At 40.3% G+C, this 20,846-nt stretch overlaps 1 protein-coding gene across 1 annotated transcript in view; it reads left to right on the top strand.

Annotated features, from left to right (window-relative positions):
* DHX15 (DEAH-box helicase 15) overlaps positions 1 to 12,125 on the top strand; it is a 49,426-nt gene extending 37,301 nt beyond the window's left edge. The window contains exons 13-14 of the mRNA XM_054064730.1: positions 5,245 to 5,414; positions 6,385 to 12,125. Coding sequence (XP_053920705.1) covers positions 5,245 to 5,414; positions 6,385 to 6,502 — 288 coding nt within the window. The 3' untranslated portion in view covers positions 6,503 to 12,125. The remainder of the gene's footprint in view (positions 1 to 5,244; positions 5,415 to 6,384) is intronic.
* The last annotated feature ends 8,721 nt before the right edge of the window (positions 12,126 to 20,846 follow it).

Genomic DNA, 20,846 nt, shown 5'->3' with positions numbered 1-20,846 from the left:
CACGAGAGCTTTACTGGTCAAAAAGGACACGAACCATTGGTCACTGCTCTGCAGTTAGTCGCACCAGGTTGACAGGCACGCTCTTCCCACATCCTGACTGGGGCACAGACTTGGATGTTACATTTTAGCCCTGCTCCAAGGGAACGTTGCCTTCTCTAGGGCTGGGCCAGCCCATCTGTAGCAGAAACATGTTTCTGAGTTTTCAGAATACAGGAATATCAGTGCCAGCAACTGTGTTTCACTGTAATGCAAATAGGAGATTAAGGCTGTTGGCTGCTTTTAAATATTAAAATAGTTCTAAAGACTGACTTGCTCTAACCCTTCAGGCAAGCAGGTTAGTTGCTGTCTTCAGTCCTTGCTTTTGGGACGTGTTTTATCTTTCTTGGTGGACACTGTAATACATATACCCACCTACACCTTTAATTCCCTGAACATTTTGCAAGACAAAGAATGCTTCTGCCCAACGAGCTTTGTTTGGCCTGAGCTGGTTGAGGCAGGTCTGGTTTGCCACAGTTGCAGTTCAGTTTGGCAGTGCCCTATGGCTTCCTTCATTTGCTTGGACCTATAGGAGGTCCTTGGAAATCCCATTGGAAAATGATGCATTGTCCATTTGTTCAGTGAAACTTTTCCTCTAATAGGTGTTTTCCTGCCATTGATATAGAATTGCACTGTTGGTGTAGGTAGCATTTTGGTCTCTCCTGCTTGGGTATTGGAGATCAGAATTTATATTTTTGGTGTGAATAGAGTAGTAGGCTCACACAGATGAAAATTTAAGCCTTGCCAGAAGGTCTATGGTCAACACATGGCAGAAGTTGATTCCTCAAACTGTAAGTTTAAGCATGCAGTGTGAAGTGGAAAAGGGCAGTGGCGGCTGTTGTTCTGAAATAGTTCTCACTGCCTGCATTGTTTTCTACTTTGGTAATTGCCCAGTGTCCTAAAATGAGTCATAAAATTGCACTCCGGGAATTTCTGTGCTGATCAAGACCTGTGGTTGATGTCAGACTGTGGACCTGTATTAAGTATTGAAATAGTATTAATTGTACAGTATTTAGTTCTAATTATATATTTGCCTGCCTGCCTTCAGTTGTGTGTTAGTGGCTGATAAATGTGGAATTTCTGTTGGTGATGAATTATCTTTTTACCATTCGTATATAAATACAAACTCGAATCCCAGTAAATCTGCCATAGACAGGCAGAGGGGATAGTAAAATAGTTTTAAACTGCCAGCAATTCTGTTTGTGGAAAAACTTCTGGAAGGATAGATATTGGCAAGAAGTTTAGTATCTTACAAAATTTTTGTGCTATGTCCCTGATTTCTTCTAGTTTTTATAATGGAGAACTTTTATTGGCTTTTTTCAGTTTCTATTATCACGTTAGAATACGTGAAGTATATATAAAATAGAGAAGTGACGCTTGTAAAATCACTTAAACTGCTCATTGAAAATAAAATACATCAGAGCAGTACTGCCTTCTGAGTACATTAGTGCTAGACATATCCTGTCTCAAGAAGGGAAAAGGACTGGCAAGTCATACAGCTTTAACACAATTGAATTTGACAACAAAACTCAGCAACTAGGTACAGATACTTATTTAGTCAACAAAAGTAGAAAAACTAAGTTTATAGTTTTAAGTGTTATTAGACATGTAGCTGAAGTAACTGTGGTAAAGACTAAGCAAAAAAAAAATTATACTGCAGGAAGTAAGTGAAGGAAACTTAGAAATGAATTGAAAAGGCACGCAAATGCCTTAAAGATGCATCATCTTACTCTTAGTAATTTTTGCTTCTACTCAGTCTTTGGTGCTATTTTGTATATAGATTGATGCACATTTTGCAGTCTATGGATCAGGCTTCTGCAATAATAGAATGGTAATAAAGTAAACTTATGACAGGAAGGTGGTCACCAGTGCATTTAATGGTATTCATTTTGCTCTTTAAGAATGCAGAAGAACAATTTAAAACATTTAAATAGCTTCAGAAACACGATTGTATACTCTGCAAGCAGAAATTGCAGAAATCCAAGCAACTGGCACTGCTCCTTTGGTGCATGTTGGCATTCTTTTTTGATAAAGATGAGTGAGAAACAATCATTTCTCTAAACTGTCTGTCAAGATGAGCCTGAAAAAATTTGCAGCCTTAAACCTAAAGCAGGTTGAATCTTGCGATGCTTGTTCTGCTTTTGTGCTATTAAGTATGTTTGGATTTACAGTGTTCGACATGTTTGGAGACCCCTCGTTGGCCCTTCGAGGTTCAGTGACGTGATACATAATAAATAAGCACAAGCACATGGAAAATTTCAGAGGAGGATGTATCATTCTTAATAAAATTGTGACATCTTTAAGCCTCTGTTATGTGAACTTGAACCCAAACCATTTCCTATGGTGGCTAGTGTTTCTGTGTGGGTTTGTCATGTTGTTAAAGCATTGTAATTGTCTCTATTTCATTAGCGGTGGGGGTTTCTTTGCAGAGTAAGCTGTTGCAGGCATGCATCGGCTGGCTTGGCTCTGTATGATCCTTCAGTCGTGTTTGTGTAGCTCCTTATGTTGTGTAGTCGATAGTGTTAGTAGTTTTTCCCCTCGATTTACAATCCTACCCTTGTTCAGGTAGCCCAATTCACACATGTTCTATACTAATACATGAAAAGTTCCTGGATGATCTCCAGGTTCAAGTGTATTTCCTAATATTTTGCTTACTACCACTGCTTACTGAAAAATGAGCCTGCTTCCTAGACATGCATTGTATGGTTGTGTGGTTTCTGTGGAAGCTTATGGTTTTTTTTTTATACTCTGAAGAATATAACAGACTAATTGAGGTTGGAAGGGAGCTATGGAGGACTACTGGCCCAGCCCCCACTGCATTTTGTTTTAAAGACACTGGAGTAGATTGCGTGCCAGGGTTTCAAAGGAACATATGTATATGCCGCCTCCCACGTGTCCTTGTGTGCTCCCTCATATCAGCTGTGGGGTAGCCTGGGCCCATGTTAAGCTCTTTTAGCAGAGTGATCTGGTGAGTCACTTACACCTTCAGAGAAGCGGCAGAGTTGGCTCTGTCAGCTGTGCTGAAACAGCTCAGGTCATAAGGGAGCAGGAAGATGTAGTAGCTGGCAGTTACATCATCATTGCTTGCTGTGGAGCCACAGCTTCACTGGCACAGATTTCATGAGTATTGCCATTACTGAATGTGGAGTTCCTTACTGATCTCTGTGCTCACAGTCACATTTAATAGAAGCTTCTAAATAGGATAAATATTGTAGCTCGGTGTTAGCTCAGAATCAAAATAAGTCGTAGTAGTATGTAAGCAATTAATGGTGACTTATCCCTAACATCCATCTTCTAAGGAAACTTTGTTTCTTAATTTTGGTTATTCCAGTGCCTGTCCTTCCTTAGAAATTTAAGAGCTAAATGTACTTTTCTGTAGCACCTCTTTTTCTTTGAATATGCTTGATTAGTTACTTTAGAGTCTTTTTGCTTATTTAAGAATAATGCAAAGTAAACAAAAATAGAGCTCTCTACTATGATTATAAATGACATGGAAAAGGAAATTGTATGTAAAGCTATATGATAATACTATACTGATTTTAATACCTTGGAGAGACTGAGGTGGTAAAGGTAAATTGTATTGATTTAAATTTAACCAGATACTCTCTTCTAGAATGAAACCTAAATAAAATCAATTGTTCTCTCCTTATATAGGACAAACAGAAATGGGTAAAGCACCCAAATATTTTTATATGCATGCTTTACTTCTGATCTGAAAAATGAAATTATTTTAAAAATAATATTTCATTTAAAAAAAGTATAATCCCAAAGCAGCATGTGCTGTGATTATGCTAGGTCTGTGACAGATGAGTTGTTAGCCTAGCATGGTTTGCAGCTATACTGCTATTTAATTTTGCAAAGATTGGATTGAGTTGGATGAAATTAAGCCTAAATCGTTACGGGCAGTGCACTGTTAATCTCCATTTAAAAGAGTCTCTGTTGGCTTCCCAGACCTGAAATAAAGCAGCAGTGTAATCTCTCAAATCTCTGGTGAAAAGATTTGCAGACTATTGAAATACTTTGTCCCACTCCTAAAACAGGTTCTGGATATTAATATCATAAAATGACAAAAGCATACTCTAATTTGTTACTAAGGAAATATTCTGACTGAAAACTTGAGGTAGCTATTGCTTTAGAAATCCAGGGATTTTAATCTAGTAAATGGAATTTACCTGTGACTAGGCAAAAAAAAAAAAAAAAAAGAGTTGAGATATGCCTAGGAATTAAGAAAACAAGGAATTGCGCAGTTTGTATTAAAGGAAAACGAGTAACGATGTTCTGATTTAAAAATGGCTTTCAAACAGCTTTCAGCCACTGTCTGTCCTGTTTAATCTTTTTACAGTGGTTTTTGTGTGTGTGTGTATGTTATGAAGTAAGTACCAGGGCCATCTTGAGTCACTGGTATCGAAAGGTTAATTTTAGTTACCTGTTCTGTTAGATTAACTGTTCTTATAGGGATAGCCTTCTAAGGATAACTGTCTGCTTCACTAAATCTTAATGAGCTAGGTATCGGAGCATCTCAGCGAGGTAGGTATTATTCCCCTTCACAGAGCGAGAAGCTTGGTCAGAGAGAGGTTAATTGATTTTTCACCAAGGTCACAGCAGAAGTGTGGTGCTGAACCTACATTTTCCAGCTCTGAAGCTCGTGCTGTAACAAGACTGTTGTTATTTCTGACACACTAAATGTCCCATTCTTACTGGACTGACATTTTTTCAGGCCCAGTGTGTCAAGAGGGTTTGCAGAATAATACATCAGTAAAATTACCACTGAAACACTGCACTAATAAAATCTGGGTAACGCTGTAGCATACCGGTCCCGGTAGCTACTGCAGTGTAGCACTTGAAGCAGATGGCTGTACTAGACCACCGTTGACTTTGTGTGATGTTACAGACCTGTCCGATAGATATTCCCTTCCAATGCTCATGTTTGCATGGCTGTTGTAATGCTTCTTCTCTTTGGGTGATAACTATTTTTGTGTATTGTTTGAATTGTATATTATTACATACACTTACCGTGGCAGTTAGCAAAAACATCTGGCATCTTAATTGTGTGTATTAAAAACCCTGAGTAGTTGAAGTGGTCAAGTAATCAAATTTAGCTGAGGCTTGGGAGTTGGGATAGTGCATTTTGTGTAGAACACTTAACAGTCAGCTTGAAAGGTCTTAATTTAAAATTGCCTGTGATAACAAAAGAATGTCTTTCTTTAGGTGGCACATTTGGAGCGAACAGGGCATTACTTAACGGTAAAAGATAACCAGGTGGTGCAGCTGCATCCCTCCACTGTTCTTGATCACAAACCAGAATGGGTGCTCTATAATGAGTTTGTCCTTACAACAAAGAATTACATCCGGACATGTACAGACATCAAGCCAGAATGGTAAGCCAAAAGTCTTAACACAGTCATGACTTACTGTAAAACTCTTGTTCCTTTTTCTTTTTTAAACTGAGGTAATTCCTCTTACTCTCTTGAAGCTAATATTATTAAAATGTCTTTGAGGAATGGCAACGGCATGGACTCAATCTTTTAGATGACTAAAGGTTTCCTTTGTGGATGTTTCTGTTTGTAGGAATTGTGTGTAAAATTGAATGTCAGGCTCTATGCAATGCGCAGAGATGCTTGATTTGAAACCAGATACTTCAGTAAGCCCTCTGGGAAGGAGCTACTTGGAAATGCTGGGTTTGTGCATAAGTCCTAGCACCTGTTGGTGTACCCAAGTTAAGAGATACCAGTAGATGTTTCTATTCTGAAGATGTAAGATCATTCCTGGCAGTGGATGTCTGCAACTTCTCTGAAAGGACTTGATCAGGATTCAGTGCTTTCTTAAAATACGAAGGAACAGTAGTAACTGCTACAGCCTGCTTTGTCATAGTATTGATTAGTCAAGGAAAATTGGAGGCCTTATCCTGTTCAGATGAGCAGAGATCTGAATAGTCTTGCCAATCTTTAAGGTTGTACCTAAACTGCCAAGTTATAAGCTCTGGGGAAATTGGAGGCCTTTCAGCTGTTGTTGAAACTGTGCTGTCGTGCAGCCACTTCTGTGGTTGGAGGACTGACATTAGGCAGCAGTTCTGACTGGGCTGCTGTGGCATGTGGTAAAGCAGCGGTCTGGGTCTGGAAGGAACGTAGGGCTGAACAGGAGTGTCTCATTAGACTTGAGTGCATGCTTTTTGCTTTGGACTTGGGTACTTGCACAGGATGGGACTGAGATGTAGGTGTGGGTGCATGTGTGTAAATTTCCATTAATCTGAAAATGGCAGGAAAAGTTTGTTTCCCTCGGTTGCAGAATTTCTGTAGGAAGCGTTTTTAAAGTTGGAGCATGAGTAACAAACTTTTCCTTTTTTGACAGGCTGGTGAAAATTGCCCCTCAATACTATGACATGAGCAATTTTCCGCAGTGTGAAGCAAAGAGACAGTTGGATCGCATCATTGCCAAACTTCAGTCCAAGGAATACTCACAATACTGAATTTATGCTTTGAACTGAAGTTATTCAGAGGACAGCTTTAAGAGATGAAAGGATTCAAAGTTCAAGTTGTGCTCTTCACTTTGGTTCTATAATGGCCTTTATTTGAAAGCTTTTTAATTTTTCTTTACAGTAAATATTCCATTCTGATTTCATAAATTAAACATTTATGCCTCCCTTTTGTGTTGACACTGTAGCTCATACTGGAAAAGCTGATCAATGTTTTGCAGTTTATTGAAAGTAGTTCTATATATAACAATGTTATAAGCATTTCTTTAGAAATGGTTGAAAATGCTTCTAAAAATGTGATTATCGACCATGGTATGCATGATCGTTGTAATTGTTGACATTCCTTTTAGAAGTTGTGAAATGTTACAACTTGTGCTTCTGTAGACACAATCTTCAGCGTCGGTACAGAAGTACTGACTTCAATAAAGTCTATTTATACTAATTTTTTGCCACAGTATGTCAGTATTTCTATTGTTTTGATCGAAACGTGAGAAGCCATGTAGCCTCCCATTAACCTGTTGCTTTATTGACATGTCAGTAGTTTAGTATTTTACTATTAAAATAAGTGTGGATGCACAATTCTGGTGACATCAGTATAATGCATACAATGTTGATCCCTTGCAGTCTTGTTTAAATTTGTTAGGAGATTGTTTTAAAAACGAAATGCATGCAGATTTTTTTTTTTTTGGAGAATGTTTTCTTCAGACATACTCCTAGATATTTCTTGGACAGAACTGTAGTAACATGTCCTGTACAGTGAAGTGTCTGTGGCCAGTTAGAAACTACCTTGCTGGGCATCGTTCAGGTACAGTTTTTAAGATTTGGCACAAATAATACTAACTCAAATTAGACTGCGGTGTTGTAATTTTGTAGTGATTTTTGGTGAAATATGACTTGACAGCATTTTCAATTTGGGAAAACTAGTCCTACGTGGAATTTATAGTTAGGTTTGATCAGAGGGCTGGAATATCTCTCCTATGAGGACACACTGAGAGAATTTGGGTTCTTCAGCCTAGAGAAGAGAAGAGAAGGCTCCAGGGAGACCTTCTGTCAGCCTTCCAGTACTTAAAGGGGGCTTACAGGGAAGCTGGGGAGGGACTTTTTACCAGGGAGTGTAGTTACAGGTTGAGGGACAATGGTTTTAAAGTGGCAGAAGATAGATTTAGATTGGACATAAGGAAGGAATTCTTCACTACTGGAACAGGTTGCCCATAAAGTTGTGGATGCCCTATCCCTGGCGGTATTTATGGCCAGGCTGGATGGGGCTTGAACAGCCTCATCTACTGGAAGGTGTCCTTGCCCATGTCTGGGAGGCTGGAGCTGTATGATCTTTAAAGGTCCCTTCCAACCCATTTTGGGATTCTGTGATGTAACACTGGGTCAGATTTCAGTTTTTCCTCTCCCTGGAATAGGCTGAGATTTGTTCCTTCTTGCAAAGAGAAGCTGGAGCAGCTCTCATGTGCTGTTATACTGTAAGGCTGAATCAAAAATAGGTTAAATTTGAAGAGCTGGCAACTAACTGCAGTTGTAAGACTAATCTTAAGCTCTGATATTGGGGTATCCTATTTAAATAGTAGCAGTTGGCTACAAAAATTACATGGAATTAAGTAACTTGAGGGTTGTTTTCTAATTCCAACTTTTTTACTAAAATGCAGTTTGTATGGGGGTGAGCGGAGAAGTTCTGAAAACTTTTTGGTTAGCAGTGAAAACAGTATTGTGAGAAAAAATGGGTCTGGTGCTGAAAATGTGAGTTTGCAATGCACGGTGGGACTCTGAGTCTGCATCAACTCTGATAAGCTAGTGAGGGATCTCCCCCACGTCAGACCTTGTGGGATGGGTCTGGACTTTCCTGCCCTACGAAAGAATTTTCAGTAGGAAGGAGGGAGGCTGACTCCTCAGAAAACGTTGAACTAAATTTTCTGACTAAGTGGTTTTATTTAAAACATAGAGATCCTGAACTTCTAAAGCAGTTTGATTTCAAACTAGTGTTCCTAAACATGCAAATGTTTGTTTTACGAATTCCTGCTGTAGGATAGCTCCAGTTCGCTACACCGGGTTTCATGGTGGCTTGCCTATCCTCCTCTGGGGGGCAGAGGGGGCTGCTTTGTGCAATGCTGAAAAATGGCCGCTTGAAGGTAAGAATTTCTCCAGTAATTGTGTGCAGCCTACAGCTAAATGGTGTGGAACCACCTTCTGTATGACTTTTCCTGGATATGGCAAGGTCCATGATCACAGCCAGTTCTCAGCAGGAAATCCCCTGAGGACCCCAGAACCAGCTGGCAGAAATTGCAGTACTTGGGAATGGGGGAGCAGATGGCTGTGGCTGTGAGTGGGACTTGACATGGTGGGAGAGGCTTTGGCCTGGTTTTCTTTTTTTTATTCCTGTTTTTAATTGTCATACCCATAAACTCAGCTTGGGCTGTCACAGCCAGACGGGGATCTTGTCTTTGCTACCAGGAATGCAAATCCTGCGGGCCAAATCAATGTCCTCTGACAGCTGTGCAGCCCTGCCACCTTGCAATTAAGGCAGTGACACCTGTGCAACCCACCTAATGGCACTGGGGTACAGCTGTGTCACTGCCCTAATTGGAAGGCTGTCGGGGGGGGACAGAGCAGGCCCAGGCTCCCTGGCAGTAGGAGCATAAGTTCTGGGAAGTAGCTTGACTCTTGGGATCCCACTGGGATCTGGGGGCTGGCACTTTGAGGAGGTGCTGAAGCTCAAGCATCTTTGGAACCTAGTGGGTTTGATACTTGTGTGACATTTGTATATGTCACAATTCCCTGGAAAACGTTTTCCTTCCAAAGAAGGGACAAACTGAGCACTTGTGATACTTCAGGACTAAAGCATTATCTTGTACTGGACTGTGTGCCCTGAATGCACAGTTGTTCTTTCACCAGTGATCCTGTAGCAGAGAGCAGCCCGAGGGTCAGAACGGCAAAGCTCAGTGTCTGTGCAGGCACTGCAATTGCGGTGCTAGTGCACAAGACTGGTCTCTCAATGAGAGTATGTGAGGCTCTGGGGCAGCACCACAGGGACTCTTAGAAATCGCTGTGGGCACCTTAGGCTGACCACAAATTTCACTGTTTAACATGTACTGTTAGAGCTATGTGGCAGTGGGAAGGGAGCAAGTAACCTAAGAAGTGACTGGCCCTCTTTGAAAGAAATGAAAGGCACAAGGTGGCTGCTTAAAAAAAGATATTTTATAGGTCCTAAAGGGAAACTGTATTGGGAACTTGTTAACTACAGTTACCTTGGGGATACAATATCCATGCAGAATAACTTGGTTTTGAGAATAGCCCTGGGTTGTCATGAGTGTTGAGAGGTAAAACTTTGTTCTTATTTTTTTCCTGGAAAAGCTGTCAAAAAGGTTGCCCAAAGAAACAAAGGTGATCTAGAAGGAAGTGTAGGAATGAGGCCACTTTATCTGTGAGTGGATGAAGGTCAATGCCTCCCTCTTGGAACAGTTAAAACCACCCGCAGTCCTGCTTATCATCAGAGCTTTGGTTTTGGCTGCTTGTGCTACAGACTGCAGTAAATGAGAGTGAAGTTGGAAACTGCAACACATAAAGGAGTTTGCTAATGTCGAATAGAAACGCAGCTTCCCATGCATTTTGTTCCATGAAATGCCACAGCTGACTAAAAGACCCTATGGCTCTCTCTGCTGGCCTGTGGAGCCAGGAATCCTCAAAAAAGTACATCAGCTGCCCCGACCAACTTCAGCTCTTTTCTGCTGCGTTCCCTGCCTTACTAATGTTGCTTCAGAGCATTCAAAGTACTCGCTAGGGTGTAAGCATGTTTGTTTTGGAGTATTGAGGAATTGCTCCCTTAGGATTAGTTGGTTATCTCCCTTTTGGAACAATCTAAAAGGAAAAGCAGTGCTTTGTTTACTTAGTCTTTTTTTTACCAGAGGAATTCTGAAGGGATTTGAAAATCCATGGTTTGTATTAAATAAGCTATTTATTGTGTGGGATTTCTGAAAATATAGAATGGATTAGATGACAAGAAAATAATACTAAGTGCAAGGAGTATATTTTTTGAAGGGAGGAGAGTCTTCCATCTTAATCATGTTTCTGTGTAATACCTCAAAGTAGTAAAGGGCTAATACTGATGCGAGGTCGTAACTGTTTAGGTTTGTTAGGTACAGAGGTAGTTACGTAGTTAATGATGACCAAGTACATAAAGCTATGTTTAAGTGCACAGCTACTAACATTATGGAGACACAAAGAAGTGACCGGTTTTACTCTGGTTTTGGATGTGTGGGGGTATTCTAGCATTTAGAAGTTTTGTCAGAGTAAGCGGTGACTTCATGCTTCACTAGGTCTCTATGTCAAAAAAACCCCTGCACTGCTTTTGGGGAGATCTGTATATATACCACTGCAAAAGACAGGCATAAAAGTTCCTTTTGGGATTGTGTATCCATTTGTTGTACCTGCATTCATCTGCTGAAGCGCTGTTGGTACAGGCCAGTTTGTATTAGTTTGTTCTGTATCCATTTGGTCAGAGCCAATAGCACAATTTCCAATCACTTTTTCCGTTCTTGGATCAAGGCTTGTGAAACGCCATTAGTTTGTGACATGTAGCTTTCAGCGTGCATTGCTACACGGTGCATATTGGTAACTGCTAATTATTTGCCATAAGAAATGAAGTGTAAAGAAAAAATGCTGAGATTAGCTTTCAGTATGTCATTTAAAAAGATAACGAAAGTCAAAGGACAAATATTTTTCCTTCCATCCAATCAGCCTGCAATTATTAATTTGTAAACAGATTGCTACAGTTTTATTAATCTTCTGACAATTTAGCAATAAAAAGCCATACCACACCATGATGCTAGGAAGCAGAGTTGTATTCTAAAAAGTACCTGAATTTATTCACTTAGTGTAATTTGTCAGGAATATCCATTTATCTTGCTTTTAGAACAGCTTAAGGTTTTAATAATAAAAATCTTTTACTATTAGAAGTATAATCTTGTATCAGTACTCTGACCTTTTAAAACTATTTAACTTCAAGATCTACGTATGTGAAGCAGAGAGGGGGAAAAATGACCTACTAGGACAACCTAGTTCATTTTCTACTAATACATCTTACAGTTGTAGCTTTCTTTTGTGGTGTGTGTGCTAGAACTGTTCTGATACAGAACTGCACATTGGCCCCGGCAATACAAGGGTCAGATATTTTTGAGCTTTAAAACCAGGATGACACCATTATGTGCGAGTGCTTGCCTCTCTTCCCTTTTTCTTTCGCAAAGGACAGGCTTGGGCTAATTTGCACTGATGCGCTTGAGATAAGTGGCTGGCATCAAGGAGATCCCAGCTTCCAGTATCAAGGGATTAAACTAAATATGGTAACAGCAGTAAAGTAACATTCCTGTAGCAGTGGTAATCAACTGATTCTGCTGATTGAAGGTGTTTTGGTTTTGCAGTTTCAATTCAGATCTGATAGTTTCTCAGGAACACTGAATGTATGTTGGACAGATGATAAAATAATTTTCCCTTTGTGTACATGTTGGCTCTGAGTGATTCTTTAAGCTTTTTCCAGCTGTGAAAGCTATGCAGTAGTTATGTTGTACAGAAAAATAAAACATAACACAAACTAATGTTGATAATAAATATTTCCTGTGGCTCTAAACACTTATTATTTTGGGTTGGTCTTATTCTTTTAGCTAAAGTAGGCTCTTGCCTTCCATTTGGATTCACGTTTTATTTTGTAAGGATATCACATTAATGTACCCAGGCTCATTGCTTTCAGCAGCAGACACAATAAACACTTAAAGCATCGAGCACTTATCGAGCTCCATACAGTGGAAGGCTGCTGGTGGACCTATTTCCTGACCACTTTGTACATTCAGCCATGTAACGAAACGACTTCTGTTTATATTCATAACCAGTTTTATCCTCAAAAATCAACCTTTTCAGCTTTATGAGGTGCTAGTGTTTACCGTGTCATTTTAGAGTCACAAACTGAACTGGACCTTTCAAACCTTAGAATGGTATCTTTGAGATTGTTTCGTTTTTGTATTTGGAATAATGAGTGGCTGATAAGCTTGTTACTGACACAGGGCTAGTATCTTTCTTTTAGAAAATTTCATGCCCTGTGAACCTTTCCTGAAAGTCTCACAGTTTGTACAGCAGCAGCAGGTTAAAACCAGGGTGTTTCTATGAGCTGTACAAGAGGATATCGACGGCTTTGTTCTAATGAGTTATTGGGCTACGAAATAGAATGGAAGTTAAATGAAATTACTGCTACTCTTGCACACCCAGGAAAATAATTTGATTAAGAGCAGAAATTGAAGATAAGAATCGGCAAGAGTTTAAAATTCTTGTCTTTATGTTCAAAATAGTGTTCCCTGTTTGTTGAAAACATTCATTTCATGTTCAGTAAATTTATGGACAATGACCAACCTGCCCCTATAAGGAAACCAGCATTAAAGAGAAAATCCATGAAATGGAAGCAAGAACATCAGAATACTTATTTTGTTGTGGACGTTGGAGCAGGGCTATGCTTTTCATGTTTTTGCTCTGAAGCTCCTTGTTGGACCCACTGCCATGTAAATCCAAGCATACCACTCAAAAGTTTGTTCTCTACATTCTCCAGCATTGCCACATGCAAGTGGGTGGTAGAGTTATGATTTTGCTGCAGCCTAAAGAAATCCTGTTTATTTCTGGAGTAGAATTATGGAAGGAAAAGTGAATAGGAAAATATTCAGTTATATTAATGGCAGTTGCCTACTTCATGATCTCCTTCATAATCATATTTGTTCTTCACACAGTTGTTGCCTGCAATGAATATTATTTTTGCCTGTAAAGCTGAAGAATCCAACCGCTTGTAGTCTACTGGCTTGATAGGAGACTAATGGTTAGAGCTCTCATTAGGTACAGTGAGGTTGCAGAAATTAATTTGCTTTTTTTAGCAGCCTCTTGATCAAACCAATCTGATTATAAAAACAACTTTATCAATGCTGGGCTGTCTAGACTCAGAAGAGAACTTCCTAAATGAGCAACGAAGTCAGAAGCAAATCTTTGTTCTTACTACTTCTAAAACTTTGACATTAAAAAAGTAAAAATTTGCAGAGATGTTCCGATTGCCTCTCATTGGATTCACTTTAACCTGCTTTAAGAAAAATTATTTTTCTTTCCCTTGATTTGGGGCAAGACATAGCAGAAAGGACAAGCTACACTACCATGTCTGCTACAAGCGCCTGCCTACGTTTTCTCCTAGTTTGTTTGTTTTTATTAATTGGATCAAATAGGATGATGTCACTGAAGAAATCCAAAGTTAATGATCTGTCAAACCCTTTGAAATATCTATCAATTATTTCTGAGGGTTTGCTGCCTCTTTGTGGTATTTCTTGTGTAAAAATGGAGATTTTGTAAAAGAGTGTTAAACACAATCTCCCCAGGTTTGCAGAGTGTGACTGGGACTCTGCCTTCCTCCCTCCTCCCCACATGACACAGTGTATAGTGCCAAAAGAATAGCCAAATATGTCTTTAATATACTTTGTGATAATTAGGTGCTACTGCTTTATCCATAAGCTTTGAATAACGCGCTGAGCGGCAAAGCTGGATTTTCATTATCTGAGCGATGACAAGACATCTCATCATACCTTTCAGTACAGTCATTCTTACATGACATCTTTACTGTGATTGATAAAGTAGGGGTGAGTCCACAGTGTTTATACTACTCGGTATTTGCCAATGATCTGCATGTAGGAGCAGGCAGAAGAGCTGGGTTTTTTTTTCACAGCTATAAAGATACTTACACTAGAGGCAGCGATACACGACAGGCCAACCATCTTGATTCCTGCTAATTTGGGTTATTCTATGAAATTTTTTTTGCCCCCCCCCTTTGATATAGTTACTTCACAACTATAATCACAGAAACGCAATCACAAAAATGTTATTTTGGGGAAATTATAATCTGATAGGGCTTTAGTAATTTATTTACATTGTTAATTGATGGTGGGACTATAGAAGTTATGAACTACCTCATAAGTTCATGCCTGCCTACATTTGAATGGCACGTATTCACTAGTTGTTATTTATAATTTTGGGGATGTTGAACTGCTGGAGATTACTCATGTTGAAAAGCTGCTGGAAGGCCTGAACTAGGAATTAAATTATAGTGGCTTCATTTTGTTAACAGTCTCATTGAAAATATCTTGCTTGCAGGACAATCAAACTCATCAGTGTTCTGCTCTTCCACTTCAGTAGACAAAGTTTTAATCAGTGGCACACTTGATCTTGCAGAATTCAAGGAAAATAATTTCCTGCATTTTTGAGATGAGCAAAAATTCATGTAATCTAGCTTTTAAACTCCTGGCACTTTTTTCCCCTTTCTTTTTGAATCATCAGCTTTACTTCGTTCAGTTGCCTCTTTCATGTAACTTCAATTATCAGGATGACCCAGTGCTCAGATGGGATTATCTTCATCTTCATGGATGAAGAACAAGCCACTGAATCTGAAATTAGGCAAGGCAAATAATAGACTGATGGTGGTACCAAAGCATTTTGGAAAAGGTTTATTTTCTCTGAAGTTGTGTATTTGCAGTTGGTCTTTGCATTTAGATGGCTTTAAAAACCTTGTTATTAATTTCTGATGGTCTCACATAGCAGCATTTAAAAAAACTCTTCTACTGTCCTCTTTTTCTTGGAGCTGCCTTCCTGTCTCAGACATCAGTCATCTAGCTTCCATTATCTTTTTATCTTTTGGATGAAGCACAACAGTGCTGGATGGTGAAGACCACAGAAACTTATAAAAATGAGTTATATTCCAGGTCTTGTTTTTTCCCTTCAAGACCCTTGACAGGCTTGACTTGACTCTGGGATCAAGACCCTGGAGTGCCAAAGCCAGTGCCAGTTATTTCTTTAGTGTAACTGAACTTTCTGAAACAAGGGTAAAACTAGTCTGTGCAGTAAGCTTGGAGGAACCCTAAGGACAAGGTGGTGTAACAAATTTCAACAGTAACTAACAATCACCTGGAATCGCACTACCTTCTGCTTTAGTTGCAAGGACCGTTTTGTCTGTCTCTGTACACAGCTGAGACTCCAACACAATACAGGTGCCTTTTTGATGAAAGGAGTAACAAGCAGGCGTTAGTCACGTAACTTATTGTGCTGTTTGGAAGTATTCAGTTATTAGAGCGATATATACGATCATAAGTAGTATATTTGACGTATCAGCACTTCAGAAGAGCTAATTCTGATAAATTCCTATGCCACCACTGTTCAGTGGATGGAAAGTATCAATTTTCCATATTTTGATCAATGATATTCAGTTTTCAACATGGAATTTTCTTTCAGCAGTACCCTGTATTTTTTGGAACAGTAGCACATAACTGAATCTTGGGAGTGTTATTCTGGGATACTTTAGAAAAGCTGTATTTTGATTAATCTTGATCTATTATGCTAATATTGGAAAATCTGCACATGTAGCAATTGTGGCTGATGAATCCAATGTGCCAAAGCTGTTCTGGGAACTCCAGGTCTCTCAGGTGGCTTGGAACTGGGCTGTCTGCGAAAAAAAAGTGAAAAAAGCCCTCTGGATTGTAGATAGAGTACAGAAAGAAGCCAGTGAAAAGCAGAGCACTGAAATGAATTTTTGCGGATGACAGTGGTTGCTGTGTTCTCATCCACTGGTAGTTTCATTCTCAATTACGCTTGATCTTACATTTTTGTATTATAGACACAAGTTATCTTGGAAGTTAAATAGAAACATAAACACTCTGGAATCTCCACTTATTTCTGCTGTAAGTAGGTTTTCGCTCCTCTGGGGCTAATTGCTTTTACAAACATTGTCTAACAATCTTGCTTGACTTTTCAAAGGGTCTGGTACTTAAACTGTTGATCTCCTCAAATATTAAAAGGATGGGATGCTTAGTTCCAGAGGTGTTCATAAAGCAAAATGAAATCATTTGATGGAAGGTGCTAAGGAAGCTTTAAAGTATTAGCCTAATAGAAAACCTATCAGCGGACTTTTAAAGCTTTTCCTCTTCAATTTTTGTGGACTGTCTTAATTGACTTTAAAAGGCTTTTATGCACTTATGAATAGACTAAGTAGGAACAGGTTTCTTTTTTTCACTTGCAATTAAGATACAGGGACAGTGTTTGACTTTATTTTGGAATACGTGGTATTTAGGCTTTTGCCCTGTGAGAAGGGATTTTCAACTGATGAAGTCCAGTAAAGTCAGGAATAAATGAAGTTACATATATCTGCTGGAGAAGAAAAGATACAATAGTGGATACAAAAAAAGTACCCATAAAACGTTTTGAGGTGTTTATGATTGCAAGCTTTAAAACTAGCGGGGACGACAGCACTCAGTTTAAACACTATCCTGATTATTGAAGGGATACTAAACTGCCTAAACAAAATGTACAGTGATGGAGTTTCACTTTGTGTTGCAGAACCTTAATTTAGAGGCTACAGCTGAGTTGAATCCTGATTTCCTTTGGATTGTTCTGATACCCATCTGTCTGCTTACATGGAACATGTAAGTTGAAGATGAATGTTATCTTCCATCTCAAATTTTCTGTATGCTTCTTACAAAACACAGACCTCTAGAAGCCTTGATTTTCAGGGAATTTCTCAAGAGATAACTCTGCGTAAAGAAAAGAAAGATGTATTCATGATGCTTTTGATTTTGCCTACAGCACTGGGGTACGTTTACTTTTTGAGTTGTCTCTACCGAAACTTGGCATTTCGTGATACCAGATCTATTGTTGGTTCAAACAATAGTCCCTGGTCTTAGTTTGAAAGTATTCAGTGCAACAGCATCAGGAGAATGAGAATGTGTTTTCTGTGAGAAGAGAGGATGAGCCTCAATTTGAAAACTTCACCCTGATTCACGTTATTCCCATACCAGACAGGCTTTGCAGATAAAAAAACTCAATCCCCACACCCACCCCACTGCCCTAAAGAAAAGAGTTTCTAATTTATTTAATAGACTTTGAAAATGTTTAAGCTGAAAACATGAAAGCAAAGAGCAAAACAAATTAAATTCTTGACTGTGTTTAACAAGATGCCCTTCTAGCTGCTTTGCTATCCTCTACCTATTACTCGGGCACGTCCTAACTGCAAGTTTCACAGTGCTAAGCTGTGTATATCTCTGAAGAGATTTGAGTAATTGTCTTTCACCTGCACCGGGCCTCTTTCAGCACAGATGAAGTATTAATGGTTACCCTGAGGTTACTTTGGTTATTCAAACATTTCCTGGATTTTGCTGTTTCCTCTACCCCTCGTCAATCCACTTGTTCTTTACAAGAATTTTATTCTATCCCCACTTCACTGCTTCCAGCCCACAGGGCTGAACACACTTCATCTTTTCTATAGAGCTGTTAGAACACTGGGGTGGGATATTAGACAATGGTTATTTGTGGCTTTTATTATGTTTGGTTACACACAGTAGTAGAAGTAACATACAAAGTTTTTTGCTTCGTCACCAACGTCACAGTAACTATGATGATAGCGTGCTAAATCGTGCCACAGACACATAGATTATTAGCCATTTCAGTAATAGCTGGTTAACTGAAAACATCTACAAACGGTCTGGAGGAGCAATACATAACGCTTGTTTTGCTGCCAGCAGAAGTGTGTTCTGCAGAGGTCTTGAATAGGTTCTGAGTAGTTCACAGCTATAATAAAAGACTACAGCTGGATCTCGATTAGTAACTGATCACTGCACAATTAAGCCCAACCTCCTGCCAGTGATGCTCCCCCAGGGGCAGCTCTCTGAACTTCAGATGAAGTGATTTTGAGCTAGAGCAAATGGTTAACAGCAGGACAAGGAATAATGTTTGAAGGAAAAAAAGATAAGAAAATCCTCAAAACATTTATGAACCTATAACCTGTTTGGAGAATTTTAAAGAACACTGCATTGGAGGGGCAGATAGTATGTCCGTTGCTAGGGGAGAGGAAGGAGGGGAAATCCATCTACTATAGTGTATAAATACATCAGGTATGGGGGGCGTTAGGAAAAGACAAAAAAAAAAGAAAAGAAAATCCAAACTTTGGCATTTTCAGGTATAAATGAACTTTGGATCAAACCATAGAATTTAAGTGCAAACTTGATCTGAACAGCATAAATAGCTCAGAGGTCAGGTCATGCTGGAGCACAAATTCAGGACTGAATACACTAAGACTTATCATGAAGATGAAACAGACAATGTCTGTTTGCTTTGAATGCTGAGCCCCTCAGAAGGAAGAGAAGAAAACAACTCAAGGGTAGTCAATTAGAAAGGGATTTTATGCTTTAATTGTTGCTGTCTGAAAAGTTGAAATAAATTCTTAAACCATACGAAGTTTTGCAGGCCACTGATGAGCAGCCTTGATAGGCTGAAGTCTCTGAAGCAAAATACTTAATCAATTTGAGAAACAAATCATTGTGGACATAGTAGACACCTTGTTTCTGATGTAGTTTCCCTAGTCTCTTCCTGGGAACCTTCCTGCTGTATTTTTACCTGGTTTAGGGTAGGATGAAAGGCTCTTCAACATCGTATGAAACAGAGCTGCCTGTCACAAAGGCTCCTCTGGATAATGAATTCAGGTATTCTTGGCCTGCCTTCCTTCAGATAGACAACTAGGACAAAAAGAAGCTGAGTTTATACTACACTTAGTTATGTTCCGTGGTATTCCGTGCTCACGTCACAGTTCGAGACTGAAGAAAATAAGATTTCTTCAAGAAACAGAATGGGCAAAGGAGTCCACGGGTATTACTAAATAGTGGTTTCTTCCTTAAAATATTGGGTGAGGGGAGTGAGGAGCCTCAGTGGGCTTTTGATCAGTTGCGGTAGAAAACATTTTGGGGTCTTTCCCACTGTTGGCTGTGGCTGTTATGCGCGAGGTGCTGCTCAGCAAACCAGTGGCCCACCCAGTTATAATTTGGAAGTAAAAGATAGTACTTTCTTTAAATAAAATACATACAATGTATCCTTACAGAACAATTATTCTGAAAGAAATTACCACCTACGTTATTTGCCTTCCATTTATAATTGAGTTTTGTGATACCAACGTTGGCTGATGAGGAAAATGTTCCCCTTCTAGAGGGCCATGTTTGAGGTGCTGGGCATGCATGCGGAATAAGGAATACTCAAGGAACACAGTTGGCTTAATCTAGTCTATTTCTGCTAATTGCTTGGCAAACACTTTGAAATCATTACATGTGGTGTGACTTTACTGTGTCCAATGAACAATCTGACGACAGCTTCTGGCCCATCAGTTTTACTTTCCCTTAGCCTGGGAGGGCTCCCTGCTGATCCGGGCACCACTGTCACTGGGGCTGTGGCAGGAGAAGGGCAGGATGTGGGGAGTCCACGTCACTGGTGCCATGGCTGAATGGGTGCTGAGCCATTCACAGGTATAAGGAAAGACGATTGTTGGGGGGGGGGGGGGAGAGGGGAGAGGAGAGGAGAGGAGAGGAGAGGAGAGGAGAGGAGAGGAGAAAGGAGAAGAGGAAGGAGAAGGAAGGAGCTAAGGCGAAGAGGAAAAGAGAAAGGAACAGAAGAGGTAGGAGAAGGAAGGAGGAAAGGAGAAGGAAGGAGGAAAGGAGAAGAGGAAGGGAAGGTGAAGAGGAAGAAAGGAGAAGAGGAAGGAAAGGCAAAGAGGAAAAGAGAAAGGAACAGAAGAGGAAGGAGAAGGAAGGAGGAAAGGAGAAGGAAGGAGGAAAGGAGAAGTGGAAAGGAAGGTGAAGAGGAAGAAGGGGAGAAGAGGAAGGAAAGGCAAAGAGGAAAAGAGAAAGGAACAGAAGAGGAAGGAGAAGGAAGGAGGAAAGGAGAAGGAAGGAGGAAAGGAGAAGAGGAAGAAGGGGAAAAGAGGTAGGAAAGGCAAAGAGGAAAAGAGAAAGGAGGAAAAGAGGAAGGAGGAGAAGAAAAGAGGAAGGAGAGGAGGAAAACAGGAGAAGAGGAAAAGAGAAAGGAGAAGAGGAAGGAGAGGAGGGAGAGGGTAAAGAGAAAAGGGAAAGAAGAGGGAAAGGAGAAGGAGAGAAGAGAACGGTGAGGGGAAGAGAAAGGAGAGGGGAAAAGAGAAAGGAGAGGAAGAAGGGAAAGGGGAGAGGAAGGGAAGGAAAAGAGAACCCAGACTGGCCAGAGTTACGGCAGAAAACACCCGCTGGTCTCTCCCCGCGATGGCTACGGGCTGCTCGGAGCGCACATAAGGCCGACCCGCTGTACAAAAGCAAAGGCAGCCCCACGGCAGCCGCTCCCGCCGGCCCCTCGGAGCGGGGCGCTGAGCACGCCCCCAGGAGCGGGCAGCGGGCTCGGGGGCGCGGCGGGTCCGTCCGGCGGCCGCGGGGCGGGGGCGGCGGCGGGTCCCGCCCACGGCGGCGCTGCCGGGACGCGGCTCGCCACTCGC

This window comes from Cuculus canorus, chromosome 4 (assembly GCF_017976375.1).
Source record: "Cuculus canorus isolate bCucCan1 chromosome 4, bCucCan1.pri, whole genome shotgun sequence".
NCBI lineage: Eukaryota > Metazoa > Chordata > Aves > Cuculiformes > Cuculidae > Cuculus > Cuculus canorus.
Note: the sequence above shows the minus strand (reverse complement) of the source record. Positions and strands in the feature narration are given on the sequence as shown.